The sequence below is a fragment of the Mobula hypostoma genome, chromosome 6, assembly GCF_963921235.1.
Source record: "Mobula hypostoma chromosome 6, sMobHyp1.1, whole genome shotgun sequence".
Lineage (NCBI taxonomy): Eukaryota > Metazoa > Chordata > Chondrichthyes > Myliobatiformes > Myliobatidae > Mobula > Mobula hypostoma.
In genome coordinates this window covers 49,496,698-49,512,729 of record NC_086102.1, presented here as the reverse complement: position 1 = coordinate 49,512,729, position 16,032 = coordinate 49,496,698, and the positions used below count along the sequence as shown (strand labels likewise).

Here is a 16,032-nt window from a genome sequence, read left to right as displayed (position 1 = left end):
CCAGCATTTTGTATGTGTTATTCCTCCAACCTTGTCTACTGCATTTGGGCCTGCTCTATGTTAGCAAGTCCAAGTGCAGATTGGGTGACTGTTCACAGAGCACCACAATGGCCACCCCTTGCTTCCTAGTTGCATGCCATTTTCAGTTTTTTTTTTCCCTTTCCCATACTGACCTGACCATCATTTGTCTTCTCTACTCCTAGGATGAGGCCCAATTCAAGCTGGAGGAACAACACGTCATATTTAAACTGGGTAGCATACATTCCAATGCCATGAATATTGAGTTTTCTGATTTTGGGTAACCATCTCCTCCAGCAGTTATTTCTGTCATCTTTCTTCTCCAAACCCTCCCCACCCCCCCACTGATCCTTGGTTCCTCCTATTTTTGTCCATTTTTCTTCATAGCTCCCCCACATCTCCCCTTCTTCTGTCTTTGTTCCACAATCCATCCACCCTGTACGCACACAAACAGTTCACCCACAGGTTCCCATCCTACACCCATCTATCATTTTGCCACATTTCTTTATAAGAATTCAGCGCTGCTAATACTTTTGTGTTACTGCTTACCTCACTCGGGCAGCTGCCTCCAATCTTCATACTCCACTAGCTCCACCTTGCTCCATCTGCCTCTCCATGCTTTTTTCTTTGTCTGACTCCATCTATCTGCAACCCCTAGTCACAGTCTCCCAATTCCACCCTTTCTTCTCTCCCCTACCTGGTACAAACTTCTTGTCATCTTATGTGTACCTTGTCGATCTGCCTCTCTACCAGAGGACTTCAGGTTCAGCCCAAGGGAATAATGACAAACATAGTTTATTTAAGATTACATACTGTTTATTAGCAAGCTTGCATCTCAGTTGATACTGCAGAGCCCCCACTCATTGAGCCTGCAAAATCTGTAATCAGGTGAGCCCTGAGCACTGTCTGGGGCTGCTTGTTAAACATTCGTTATCACATACATACTCTGATCGCAGACACCCCTGATTAGTGTTTATGCAAAGCAGCTCTCTCATGCATCAAGCACTCCTTTGTTCCTTGCATCTATCCTACAGTTAGTAGATTAGTTATCTTGCAACATTATTCACATAGCATGGCTAGTCAAGCTGCAAGTGTCAGTCAGGTTTTAGCCTTTTTAATTTTGTATATAATTCCATATCCTCAGTCTACCAATGAACTTGGATTTCTTTCTGACCAGAACCACCCTCTTCATACTGACCATCTCACCACTCCACTCTATCCTTAAGCAGGGTTTCACTCCAAAATGTGGACAGTTTCTTTCCTCATACTTGTATTGCTCATCCCGCTGACTCCCTCAGCAGATTGTTTGATTCACTAATGAAATTTGATTTCAGCTTTGTTATGATAATATGTGAATTAATGCAGAACTTTCTCCATGTTTCAATTCTGGTTGTTAGAAAACTGAAAAGTCTGAGAATGATTAGTTAGTGATTGTTGGGAAAGCAAATTTGTTTCATCCTACAATTTAGGATTTTTCTCTGAATAACAAACAATTTATATTAATAGGTTTTTAATCTGACTTGTTTTGATTTTGTAGGAGTGGATTCAGCAAAACAATATTCTGTCAATTGTGTTGCGTGACAGTCTACATCAACCTCAATATGTTGAAAAACTGGAGAAAATACTTCGCTTTGTAATAAAAGAGAAAGCACTCACCCTTCAAGATCTTGACAATATTTGGGCAGCACAGGTGAGGAAACCATTCAAATTCATCCTTTTCTGGTTCTGTTTGGTCAGAAATATGTGAATTTATTAAAGAATAATCTTAATTATTTCTTTGTCTTTTCTAGATTGAAACTGTAATTCCTATCCCCCCCAATAAAAAACTAATTTTCAGAACTGTAAACCTTTGTATTTCTGAAGTATCACTTCAAATTAAATTTATTTCTCACTTCTGTACACGTTACCTATGAGAAAGTAGTTTAAAATAAATTCCAAGAGCTCATTGTGCCAATTTTTATCTCTTGATCAGTTTTACATCAAATGTTCACTGTACTTGGTTAGGAATTCGGATGGCCATAAAGCCCTATGGCTTTAGTTGTCAATGCATTTAGAGTTGCCAGCTTCAGTCATTCATTGAACCTCTTGTGCATTTCAGAAATTTGTGATATGTATGGTATCATGAATATATTTTTGAATGTGTGTTACAATACTGCAGATAAAGTTTCTGTTTGCATGCCTAGATCGACAGTAGATTTGAAAATCTGGTAAAACAGAAGTTCATATCTTTGCCTCTGACAGACTTGATGTGCAGTTGGTTCACATTTCCTTGGCAACAGTGGTTTTTCTTCAAAATTCATTGCTATTAAATTGTTTGAAAATGATAAATCTGAAAGGGTACAACATCTCCAGACAGGATGAGATGCTCTTCCTGAAGTTCTTAATATAACAATGTGTAGGCCACAGAGAATTCAGAGTGGAATAGAGAATAAAAGTGGCAGGCAATTGGGAGCTCAGTCATTCGTGTGGATTCCCCAGTGTAGAAGAGACCATGTTTGTGAATACCGAATGTAGCAGATTAAGAGTGCAATTGAATCACTTCTTCACCCTGGAGGACTGTTTGGGTTTTGAGTGGCAGGAAGGGGTGAGGACGAGTGCAATGAAAAGAAGAATGCTTGGTGGGGATGGAAGAGCAGATCAGAGAGTGCTGAGGGGAGCAGACCCATTATACTGCTGAGATAGGAGAAGGTGTTGGGTGGTTGGATCTCTTCAAGTGGCTGGAATTTGCAAAGATTGTCCTGATGAATGCAGAGGATGAAAAGTGAAGGCCAACAGAGTTCTATCTCCTGTTCAGGAGGAAGACAAATAGGAAGAACAAAACTGCAGGGAATATGTGGAATATGGTCAAGGTGCCCAGAAAGTCACATTTAAGAAATATAACTCAGAAGCACCTGTGTGGAGAGACTTTATTTTGAAAAAATGCACAATAGAGAGAGGAACCAGGGAAATGTAATAGGGAACCTAGAGGAGGCAGGATGGGAGAAAGCGCAGTCAAGAAGCTGTGGGAGTCTGTTGGCTTGTAATGCATTTTTGGTATTAACTGATTCACTGATATAAAGATGGAGAGATCCAAGAAAGGAATGTAATGAGTCAGAGATGGACCAATTGAAAGTGAGAATGGAAATTGGCAGCAAAGTAATACATTTTTAAGCTCTGCATGATGCAGGAAGCAGCACTAATACAGCCATTGATATATTGTTCAAAGGAAAGTTATTATTAGAGCACGTATGTGCCCTCTCGTGTTAGCCATTTCAGCCCTGGGAAAAAGCCTCTTGACTATCCACACAATCAATGCCTCTTATCATCTTATACAACTCTTATCAGGTCACCTCTCAACTTTTTAAGGTGTTAGGAAGTAGGTACAGAGGAGATGTCAGGGGTAAGTCAGAGATGTCAGAGTGGTGAATGCATGGAATGGGGTGACGGTGGAGGAGGTGGATATGATGGGGGTCTTTTAGGAGACTTCTGGATAGGTATATGGAGCTTAGAAAAATAGAGGGCTATGGGTAACCCTAGGTAATTTCTAAAGTAAGTACGTGTTCGGCACAGCATTGTGGGCCGAAGTGCTCGTATTGTGCTGTAGGTTTTCTATGTTTCTATGTTTCACCATATACAGCCCTGAGAATTAATTTACTTGTGGATATACTCAATAAATCTGTAGAATAATAACCATAACAGAATCAGTAAAAGAGATGCTACTGTGCTGTCTTTGTAATTGACTTAGGTGCTGGGCCCAGAACAGGTCCTCGAAAATAATAGCACCGAGGAATTTAAAGTTACCAACCCTCTCTATTTCTGATCCTCCGACGAGGACTGGCTTAGGGATCTCTGGATTCCTTCTCGTAAAGTCAATCATACTGGACAACAATTTTTTTCAAAAATGTTGCTTCCTCAGAAATTATTTTTGTTTATGATAGACCACTTGAAGCCAAACCCAAATATCACTTTAGATTACTTGTATCACATAGGATTTTGGAGAAACAAGAAAATAACTTTTATTGAATATAATAAGACCATAAGATATAGGAGCAGAATTAGACTATTTGACCCATCAAGTTTCATAATGGCTGATCCGTTGTCCTTCTCAGCCCTTCTCCTCCACGTATCCTTTCATGCTGTGACTAATCAAGATTCTATGAATCTCTGCCTTAAATATATTCAATGACTTGTCCTCCACAGACGCAATGAATTCCACAGATTCACCACTCTCTGGCTAAAGAAAATCCTCCTCATCTCAGTTCTAAAATGACTGGCCCACTGAGTTTATGCCCTCCTCCACCATAAGAAACATCCTCCCCTCATCCACTTTCACATTCGTACATTCTACTTGTTTTTCTGAATTCCAGTGAGTACAGGTTTAGAGTCATCAAAAGCTCTTCATATGACAAGCATTTCAATCCTGGAATCCATTTTCGTGAACATTCTCTGAACTTTCTCCAATATCAGCATCTTTCTTTGAAAAAGGGTACAAACTGCTCACAAAACTCCCAAGTGAGGCCTCACCAGTGCTTTATAAAGCCTCAACATTACATCCTTGCTTTTCTATTCCAATCCTCTTGAAACTAATGCTAATATTGCATTTGCCTTCCTCACCACTGACTCGACCTGCAAATTTAGTGACTCCTGTGCAAGGACTCCCAAGTCCCTTTGCACCTCAGATTTTTGAATTTTCTCTCTATTTAGAAAATAGTCTGTCCTTTTTTTCTTCTTCTACCAAAGTGCATGACTATATACTTCCTGCCACTGCGTTCCATCTTCCACTTCTTTGCCCATTGTCCTAATCTGTCCCAAGTCCTGCGGCAGCCTTTCTACTTACTCGACTACCTGCCCCTTCACCTATCTTTGTGTTGTCTGCAAACTTGGCCACAAAGCCATCAGTTCTGTCATCCAAATCACTGTCACGTAACTTAAAAAGAATTGGTCCCAACACAGACCCATGTGGAACACCACTCGTCACTGGCAGACAACCAGAAAAGATTAAAAGTCTGTTATGAGCCTTGTGGCCCATCATGCTGGTGCTTATGCCGGTTTCCGTGGCGTGAAGCGACTGAGAGTATGAGACTCCCCCCCCCCCCCCCCCGGATAGGATGCGAGGTTAACCCCCAGCATTTTTGCCGGTACCCATTCTCAGCTGGGTAGACTGGAGCATTGTGTGGTTAAATGCCTTGCTCAAGGACACACACGCTGCCTTGGCTGAGGCTTGAACCCATGACCCTCAGATTGCTAGTCCAATGCCCTAACCACTTGGCCACGTGCCACAGCCAACCAGAAGAGACTTCCTTTATTCCCACTCTGTCTCCTGCCAATCAGCTAATGCTTTATCCATGCTCAAATCTTCCCTGTAATACCAGGGGTTCTTAACTTGTTAACCAGTTCTGTGTGTGGTACCTTGTCAAAGGCCTTCTGAAAGTCCAAATACACAACATCAACCAATTCCCCATTGTCTATTCTGCCTGTTAATTCTTCAAAGAATTCCAACAGATTTGTCAGGCAAGATTTTCCCTTGTATGCCTTAATTCAGATCTTTTCCCAAGAATATTCTCCCTAGTAAGTTTAATTTCACACACTTCAAAATTGACACTTGACACTGTCAAAATTCTGGCATACTGCTACAAAATACTTACTTAGTTCGTCCACCATTTCCTTGTTCCCTTTTACTTCCTCTCCAGCATCTCTCTTTTATACTGTACATATCTAAATAAACTTTTGTTATCCTCTAATGTTATTGGCTTGCTTACCTTTGTAATCCACCTTTTCCTTGATTAATTTTTTTTTGGTTGTCGCCTTTTGCTTAAGCTTTCCAAACCTCTAACTTCCTACTAAATCTTGCTCTGTTATATGCCCTCTCTTTGACTTTTATGTTGGCTTTGACTTTTCTTGTTAACCATCTTGCCTTTAGAATACTATTTCCTCTTTGGAATGTATATATCATGTCCCTTCTGAATTGCTTCCAAAAATACCAGCTTTAACTTCTCTGCTGTTGTCCCTGCTAGTCTTTTACAATCAATTTTGGCCAGCTCCCCTCTCATGCCTCTTTAATTCTCTTGACTCTTCTGTAATACTGATACTTCTAACTTCAGTTTCTCCTGATGCTTTTGATTGCATAATGGTGCTGATGCTTTGCAGTAGTTCAACTAAGCAAAAATGTTTTGTTGATTATTTTCATTTATACTCCTGAGGCTTCTCACTTCAGTGTAAAACCAGCCAGCATTGATGGATTACAGTTGCCTTGGTACCCTTTTTCCATAACCGCAGTGTCCTGGTGAAACCTTTCACAGTCCTTGTCGATGATGGTGCTAAGATTTGCAGGGAAGAACTCTGAATGGGAATTCAGAAAATGGATATTTAGTGATATGTTCTACTTCAAAGGTTTTGTGTGCTTGAGCATGTTGTCAACCAGCTGCATTTAGCTCTGTAGTTGCCAAGCAACATTCTTAAATGCCTTCCATGTGATTTTCTCTGGTCCCACTAGATGTTCTTTGAATTGCCTGTCATTGACCTGTTTGATTTGTGGTCCAACAAAATTGTGTTTCTCAATCTTGGCGTCAGTTATTCTGAGATGAATTATGAATTGAAATAACAAGTATAGGCGATTACAAAAAAATATCGTGTGATTGGAAAATTTCATGGTGATTTTCATGATCAGCAGCCCAAAATCCATAAGGTACACCCACAAGTATTCAGGAAGCGAAATCTTTGTTATCTAGTGTAATTAGCTCCTTAGAGGCTGTTGTTATGGCATCACTCATCAGCTTTTCAACGCCCTCCCTTTTGCTGATTTGTCCCCACCTTTGATTTGGCCTACAATAGTAATGTTGTCAGCAAACTTGAATATTGTATTGGAGCTGTGCTGAGCCACAAACCATAAGTGTACTGTGAATAGAGCAGAGGGCCACGTATATGGCCTTGTCTATCTGTGCTGATGAAGATTGTGGAGGAGATGTTGCTAATCTGAACTGACTGGGGTCTGCAAGTGAGGAAATCAAGTATCAAATTGCACAAGGTAGTAGTAAGGCCAAGACTGAGGATCTTATTGAGTAGTTTTGAGGGGATGATGGTATTGAATGCTGAGCTGTAGTTGATATAGACCATCTTTGCTGTCCAGATGTTCTAGGATTGAGTGAAGAGCTAACGAAATGGCATCTGCTGCGGACTTGTTGCTCCTGTAAGCAAATTGGAGTGGATCTAAGTTGCTTCTCAGGCAGGAGTTCATATGTTCTTCAACATCCTCAAACACTTCATCCCTGTGGATATAAGTGCTGCTGGATGGTAGTCATTGAGGCAAATCACCATGTTCTTCTTGGGCACTGGTATAATTAATGCCTAGTTGAAGCAGATTGCGGAACCAAGAGTTTAAAGATCTCAGTGAACACTCCGACCAGTTGATTAGAACAGGTCTTTAGTACTTGGCCAGGTACCCTGCCTGGACCAGATGTTTTTTGTGGGTTCACTCTGCTGAAGACTACTTGCACGTAGGCCCCAGAGACTTATCATAGGATCATCGGGGGGGGGGGCTGTGGGAGTTTATGATGATATTCCCATCTTTTGACGGTCAAAACGAGCGTAGAAGGCATCGAGCTCATCTGGAAGCAAAGCCTTGCTTTCATCTATGTTGCTTGATTTAACTTTATAAGAGGTGATCGTATTCAAGCCCTGCCACAACTGTTAAGCGTCATTCGTTGCCACTTCGCCTAAGAGATTCCTTTCTGGAGATCATACCTGGACCTCTTGTGACTCTCTTCGTCACCAGATTTGAATGTCCCTGATCTGGTTCTCAGCAGATTGCAGATCTCATAGTTCATTCAGGGCTTCTGTTTGGGGAAGACTCAGAATGATTTTGTTGGGATACACTCATCCACGCCATGGTGTGTATTCGTTCAGATCCATAGATGAGTCCTTGAACAGGCCCACTGCACTGACTCAAAACAATCCCAAAGCCACTCCTCTGCCTCGCATTACCCATCTTAATCTCTGGGGCTTTGCTCTTTAGCCTCTGCCCTTATGCCAGGTGATCCGATTAACAGAAATATGGCCTGGGCATGGAGTTTAACAACATGTGTTGGGACCTTTGGTACCAGTGCACACTTGCTAACAAGATGCTGGGTGGAGAGTGTCTCATCTTTCTGCATTTTAGCCTCGCTTAGTTTCCAACCCCTGCCTTCCTTCTGGCCATGGCATTGCTTAAAGCTACCATACCTGCCTGTTATACCAAGATCTTCAGACGATCATGAAATCTGTAGATCATTAAATTGATTTAAAAGTATATTGCTTGGACAGAAATTATATGCTGCAGATTGCAATGAGAAGTATATTTAGAAGTATTGCCCGCAGCCAACAATGTCACCGTGGTTCACCGGTACTATCATGACATATATTGGATAAAGAGGGTACCCCAAGAATTCTAAACAAAAAATTGTTACACATGTCCAATAAAAGGCAGGTGTAACTTGGGACCATGAAGATGGTTTGTTTCATGTGCGAATTAATTCAGCGAGGCCTGTAAGTGTGTGAATGGAAAAGGAACTTGTAGAGGCTTTTTGCAAGGAAGAAGTAGAAGGTCCTTAGATGTTCTGTGTGCTAAAATCACAAATCAAATCACTAGGAGACATTGAGAAACTATCAATGTAGAGAGCAGTTCAGGCTTATTAGGAATAAGGTGAGGAATATCAGGCAGAATGAAAGAAACATATGATTAACTAGAATCCATTCGTCTAGCTTCAATTTGTGTGACAGCTTTTTGGAGATACTGATCTCAGCTTCTCATCATCAATGCTGTAAAGCTAACTTCCCTGAGTACATACACCTTCCAACAATAAGCTGAATGATAGTATCTATCTGGTCTGCAAGCTTCCTTGAACTGAGCAACTTAGTCAGTGTTATTTGTTTTGAAACAATCAAATTTTGTAACCTGTTGTTTTATGCTGCAACTCCTTGAGCAGCAATAAACCAGGTGCAGTTACTTTCTACAGTCAGAGAGACTGCTATATGCAGAGCTTATTTGGAAAGCTACTACATAGACTGAACTTTTAACTTTAAACTGATTACTACTTGCCTTTTAAATTTTAAGAACTGAAGACCATCTCCCATTTAAACAAATAAAGCATATACAAGGGGTGATTGATAAGTTCGTGGCCTAATGTAGAAGGAGTCAATTTTAGAAAACCTAGCACATTTATTTTTGAACATAGTTCCCTCCTACATGTACACACTTAGTCCAGCGGTCGTGAAGCATACGGATCCCTTCTTTGTAGAAGTGGTCCACAGCAGGGGCGATTGATAGGTTCGTGGCCTAAGGTAGAACGAGATGAGTTATTTACTTCAAACTTTCTGCATTATCACTCAGAGTTAAACTGCACGTGCATGTAACGAGAGCGTCTTGGATCTCCAGGTGGTCCATAGCAGGGGCGATTAATAAGTTTATGGCCTAAGGTAGTAAGGCATGTGCAGTTCAGCTGTTTGAAAATGCAGAAAGTTTGAAGTTAATAAAACTTATCAATCGCCCCTGCTATGGACCACTTTCTGGAGGTCCAAGATGCCGGCTTCTACAAAGAAGGGATCCGTATGCTCTACAACTGCTGGACTAAGTGTGTAAATGTAGGAAAAATAAATGTGCTAGATTTTCTAAAATTGATTCCTTCTACCTTAGGCCACAAACTTATCAATCACCCCTCATAGTTGGAAGTTTACTTATAACTGTTTGCCCTTACACGTAGCAGCTGCTATGTTTAGAAAACGAACTTGGCAAAACATGAGGCCCCCAGCCCAGGAAGTGAATATTCATCACAGTTGGCAGCGAGGAAGACAACCAAAGCTTGCAGTGGAATCTGGAACAACTTTACTAATAGAATGTGCAAGAGTGGATCTTGTATTGATGATTAAATAGTTTCTTAAATGACCAACTATATATTCCTGCATAGACTGATCTTAGCTGGAGTAGTTGCAGGTAATGCTTGTATTCTATGCAGTTTCACCTAGTTAATCTTCAGTCTTTACTTGGTTAAGATTTGGGATACCACAGCCTTGTGTTTGTAAACATGTATGTAAATTTTGGCATTTCAGAGAGTGATAAAATTTCCCAAATGAAAATGCGATTCATCTGGGTTAAGATGTATTATTGGCCTGATGAGAAGCATTTTGGTGATATCCTCCTTAGTTCAATATCTGATTGTTGGAATTTTTTCCCCTCTAAACCCTTTCAAACTGTTGATAGTAGAGCAGAGGCTACTGATATTTGAACACAAACTACAGCTAATAAGCAATAATGGAAGCCTTACACTGCACAAAACTGACATATTGGAACATCCACCTATATTACCTGATAGCTAATCTGATTAGGGTTTAACTACTAAAAACCAATTCTCTTCTACATTAGTTTGAGGGACTACATACAATCAAAACTTACATTGTGTTGCAGTTAATCATTAAATAATTAAATGCTTAATGTTTATATGAATAAATATACCTCTGATCAATTTTTCCTAGTTTTGCATTGAAGTAATGACTTAAATAGAGTGCTAAGTTTTCAGACAGGTTGGTTGGTCCTCATGATAACTTTGTGTGAGACTATTGCTATTGATTAAAGGATGGCTTCATAGCTAATGAATCAATTTTGCATTGTATAGAGATTCTATTTTTTATTAGTTGTAGTTTTAGTTCTTGTATATAATATTTTAAGGGGGAAGGGTACAAGAGTCCCAATTCTTCAAGGCCATTAAGAAAATAAAATTGCGCCTAAATAATTGATTTTAATATCATCTTTCTCTCTTTGTGTAGGCAGGTAAACATGAGGCGATTGTGAAAAATGTCCATGATCTACTTGCAAAATTGGCTTGGGATTTTTCTCCAGAACAGCTTGACCATCTTTTTGATTGCTTTAAGGTAGAATTAATTTAATAAGTAATCAACTGTTAACTCATTTTAAAAAACATTTATTTTGTTTTTTAATTATTGACACATGTATCAAGATACAATGAAACACTTGTATATTATTCATACAGATCAGATCATTACACAGTGCATTGAGTTAGAACAAGATAAAACAATAACAATGTAGAATAATGTGTAAAAGCTACAGGGAAAGTGCTTTGCAGGTAAACAAAGTTCAAGATCGTAACAAGGTAGATTAAGGTCACAAATCCATTTTATTGCATTAGAGGTCCGTTCATGTGTATGATAACTGCAACATAGAAGCTGTCCTTGAGAAAATCTCTGTGGTGGGTGGGGTCTTGGATTACACTGCTCCTTTACTGAGGAAGCGAGAAGAATAGACAGAAGTTCATTGAGATGAGTCTGGGTTCCGTGATGTGTTGAACTGTGTCCACAACTCTGCATTGTCTTGTTCGATGCAGACCAGTTGCCATGCTAAGCTGCTGTACATCTAGATAAAATACTTCCTATGGTGCACAGTTTTAAAAAGAAAAAAATTGATAAGGATCAACAGGGTCATGCCAGATTTCTTAAGCCTTTTGAGATAGAGGCATTGAGAAGCTTTCTTGGCCATGACACCAACATTTATTCAGTAACCTTTTAACTTGCAGGCAAGTTGGACAAATGCAAGTAAAAAGCAGCGTGAAAAGCTTCTAGAATTGATTCGTCGTCTTGCTGAGGATGACAAAGATGGGGTAATGGCACATAAAGTCCTAAATCTGCTGTGGAATTTAGCACATAGTGATGATGTACCTGTTGACATAATGGATCAAGCTTTAAGCGCACACATCAAAATCCTGGATTATAGTTGTTCTCAGGTAAGGAAAAGCAGAATTTTACAAAAGATGATCAGAAATGTTTCAGCTTTTTGAAGTTTTGCATTGAATCTGAGATAGGAACAATAATTGAATGGCTTCTTGATCTCCCTCTTGAAAGGTGCCTTGTCTTCATGGATTGTTATTTAATAACTTGGGACATAAATCTACCTGATTCATAACTAGCTTATCCTTAGCTATTGACTAGCTGCTGACCGAGAAGGAAGCAGCTGTTATAGTCAACTACATAATTATTAGAATGGAATATCGATGCACTGTCTTTGTGAAAGGCAGCTGCAAAAGACTTGTTTGACTCTAGTGGATATCTAATCATCCTAGTAATGAGTTTATCATTCTGCCAGGTTTGATCTTTTTGATAGCTGCAGATAATTTTCACTGGATACTTTGGACTGAGCATGGAGAAAAAATTGCTCAGGTATTCAAGTTGTGTATGAAATAATGCATGTGGGTGTCTTAATGTAGTTTTTTAAAAATCTAGTATATTTTTGCTAACATTTAAAAGCTGGTAATCTAATGGGAAGCAAGCAATCTTTTCTGAAGCCAAGTATCAAAATATGGATATTCCTTTACCTTCCCTTGCAAGCTCCTTTAGTGTTTTAATTTTAAATAAATCCACTTTGGGGGTTCCTGAAGTTCCTCCTGTAAATGGCAAATTCATAGTTTTTAATAGCATGATGAAGTATCCACTTGTCTAAATAACATTCAAAACCTAGTTTTGTACAATAAGTGATGAGGGCATACTTTATTTTATACTCTTGGTGTCAATAGATAACCCTGTTAATTTCCATTTGTTCTGGGCACAAAAAAAAATCAAAATCGTTACTGCAAAGTGAACTGCGGACTTGGTTTTTGTTCCATTCATCTAACCCAGTAGTTCCCAAACTTTTTGGGGTGACCGCCCCCTTGGCTCCCAGACTACATCCCAAGTACACCCCTCTCGCTTTTCATCCATTACATAAAAACAACAGAGAACTTTGATTTGCGATGCACAGTGGAAAAAAAAATAGGAACTGCAAACTTAAAGCAGTGACAAATAATTGCAAAAATTATTTGAATCGAAAGCTACAAATAAAATTATTTAAATATGGTAAAAACAATTTTCATCAACAATTTTAGGGCATACAATAGTAGTCCAACTATTCACTACTTCATTGCTTTTTTCACCTTTCACTGAGATGGCACAGTGATATTAGTTTCTCAATATCAGGCTAAATGTCACTCAGATGGAGTCTCTGGTCACACATTCAGTAATTTGCAGTCCGTTTCATTGTTTTGAAGGAAGTTCCACTAAATATGTCAAAAATGCAATAAAGAACATCTTGATGTTTTTCCACAGTGCAGTATAGCGTTCAGTAATTTCTTTCTGCAACTGAAGGTCTTGATATGACTTTTTCAAACTCTGCTTCAGCATAAAGTCATTTTGTAGAGAGAGAGTTCTTCCTCCATCCTGCCTGTAATTCCTCATTACGAGTGTTCAGGAGTGGATTTATTACCCAATCTGTTATTTGGGTTGAGAGAACATCCTGAAGTCTCTCTGACGTGTCTTTATACAGTTTACCCTTTTGGGCACAGAATATTTGAAGGTCATTCTTCATCTGGTATTCTTTCTTTCTCTCCCAACTTGGAGAGGCTTGGAAATTGGAAAAGGCTGCGACAGCCAATACTGCACTTATATCGGGTTAACTTGGACGAAATGTGAAGGTGACTGATTTGACTTTGATAAGATTCACATCATTTCCTTGTAGTTGATTTCATGAAACTTTCTGAATAATTCTGGCAAATAAGCAATGTCATGCCTAATATTCTTGAGCTGATTACTGAATAAAATATTCGAGTCTTCAAAGAATTTTACCACAGTTTCAAAAGGCACATAAAGAAAAGTTTCAAGCAGTATTCTTTTGAGAGCCATCTAACTTCTGTGTGCAACAACAAGCAAGCAAATTCTATTTGTGTAGCGCTTTTCAAGCAAAAGGCAGTTCAAAGTGCTTTATATAGAACAAGATAGAAAAAACAAACATCAAATTTCAGACAGTATACAAGAGAATAAAATCACAAAAAAAATAGGTATGATAAATAGAAGTTACAGTCTGGGAGATTCTAATTAAAAGCTACAAAAAAAGAAAAGTTTTAAGCTTGTTTAAGGGCTTAATTAGAAAAGGGAAAAAAGATTGAGAGAAAGCTGGCAGGGAACATAAAAACTGACTGTAAAAGCTTTTGTAGATATGTGAAAAGAAAAAGATTGGTTAAGACAAATGTAGGTCCCTTACAGTCAGAAACAGGTGAATTGATCATGGGGAACAAGGACATGGCAGACCAATTGAATAATTACTTTGGTTCTGTCTTCACTAAGGAGGACATAAATAACCTTCTGGAAATAGGAGACCGAGGGTCGAGTGAGATGGAGGAACTGAGGGAAATACATGTTAGTGGGGAAGTAGTGGTAGGTAAATTGAAGGGATTAAAGGCAGATAAATCCCCAGGGCCAGATGGTCTGCATCCCAGAGTGCTTAAGGAAGTAGCCCAAGAAATAGTGGATGCATTGGTGATAATTTTTCAAAACTCTTTAGATTCTGGATTAGTTCCTGAGGATTGGAGGGTGGCTAATGTAACCCCGCCTTTTAAAAAAGGAGGGAGAGAGAAACCAGGGAATTACAGACCAGTAAGCCTGACATCAGTGGTGGGGAAAATGCTAGAGTCAGTTATCAAAGCTGTGATAACAGCACACTTGGAAAGCGGTGAAATCATCGGACAAAGTCAGCATGGATTTGTGAAAGGAAAATCATGTCTGACGAATCTCATAAAATTTTTTGAGTATGTAACTAGTAGAGTGGATAGGGGAGAACCAGTGGATGTGGTATATTTGGATTTTCAAAAGGCTTTTAACAAGGTCCCACACAGGAGATTAGTGTGCAAACTTAAAGCACACAGTATTGGGGGTATGGTATTGATGTGGTTAGTGAATTGGTTGGCAGACAGGAAGCAAAGAGTGGGAATAAACAGAACCTTTTCAGAATGGCAGGCAGTGACTAGTGGGGTACCACAAGGCTCAGTGCTGGGACCTCAGTTGTTTACAATATATGTTAATAACTTGGACGAGGGAATTAAATGCAGTATCTCCAAGTTTGCGGATGACACGAGGCTGGGCGGCAGTGTTAGCTGTGAGGAGGATGCTAAGAGGATGCAGGGTGACTTGGATAGGTTAGGTGAGTGGGCAAATTCATGGCAGATGCAAATTAATGTGGATAAATGTGAGGTTATCCACTTTGGTGGCAAGAACAGGAAAACATTATTATCTGAATGGTGGCCGATTAGGAAAAGGGGAGGTGCAACGAGACCTGGGTGTCGTTGTACACCAGTCATTGAAAGTGGGCATGCAAGTACAGCAGGCGGTGAAAAAGGCGAATGGTATGCTGGCATTCATAGCAAGAGGATTCGAGTACAGGAGCAGGGAGGTACTACTGCAGTTGTACAAGGCCTTGGTGAGACCACACCTGGAGTATTGTGTGCAGTTTTGGTCCCCTTATCTGAGGAAGGACATTTTTGCCATAGAGGGAGTACAAAGAAGGTTCACCAGATTGATTCCTGGGATGGCAGGAGTTTCATATGATGAAAGACTGGATGAACTGGGCTTATACTCTCTGGAATTTAGAAGATTGAGGGGGGATCTGATTGAAACGTATAAAATTCTAAAGGGATTGGACAGGCTAGATGCAGGAAGATTGTTCCCAATGTTGGGGAAGTCCAGAATGAGGGGTCACAGTTTGAGGATAGCCTTTTAGGACTGAGATGAGGAAAAACTTCTTCACGCAGAGAGTGGTGAATCTGTGGAATTCTCTGCCACAGAAAACAGTTGAGGCCAGTTCATTGGCTCTATTTAAGAGGGAGTTAGATATGGCCCCTGTGGCTAAAGGGATCGAGGATATGGAGAGAAGGCAGGTACAGGGTTCTGAGTTGGATGATCAGCCATGATCATACTGAATGGCAGTGCAGGCTCGAAGGGCCGAATGGCCTACTCCTGCACCTATTTTCTATGTTTCTATGTAAGCCTTGATTTAAAAGAGCATAAAGTTGGGGTAGACTTCAGATTATTTGGAAGGTTATTCCATATTTGTGGAGCATAGTAACTAAAAGGTGCTTCCCTTGTTTAGTTTTGACCCTCGGGACGGTAAGCAGACCCACCCCAGACGACCCGATCTCAAGAAGGTTCATAACACAGCAAAAGATCAGAGATGTATTTTTGCCCTAGACCATT

The 16,032-nt window shown here is 39.8% G+C and overlaps 1 protein-coding gene across 5 annotated transcripts in view; it reads left to right on the top strand.

Moving 5' to 3' along the window:
• Positions 1-16,032, top strand: part of usp9 (ubiquitin specific peptidase 9) — a 280,005-nt gene that overhangs the window by 106,144 nt on the left and 157,829 nt on the right. For all 5 annotated transcript variants that reach the window (XM_063050799.1, XM_063050801.1, XM_063050798.1 and 2 more), the window contains 3 exons: positions 1,556-1,708; positions 10,792-10,896; positions 11,556-11,762. In XM_063050799.1, the coding sequence (XP_062906869.1) occupies positions 1,556-1,708; positions 10,792-10,896; positions 11,556-11,762 (465 nt within the window). The remainder of the gene's footprint in view (positions 1-1,555; positions 1,709-10,791; positions 10,897-11,555; positions 11,763-16,032) is intronic.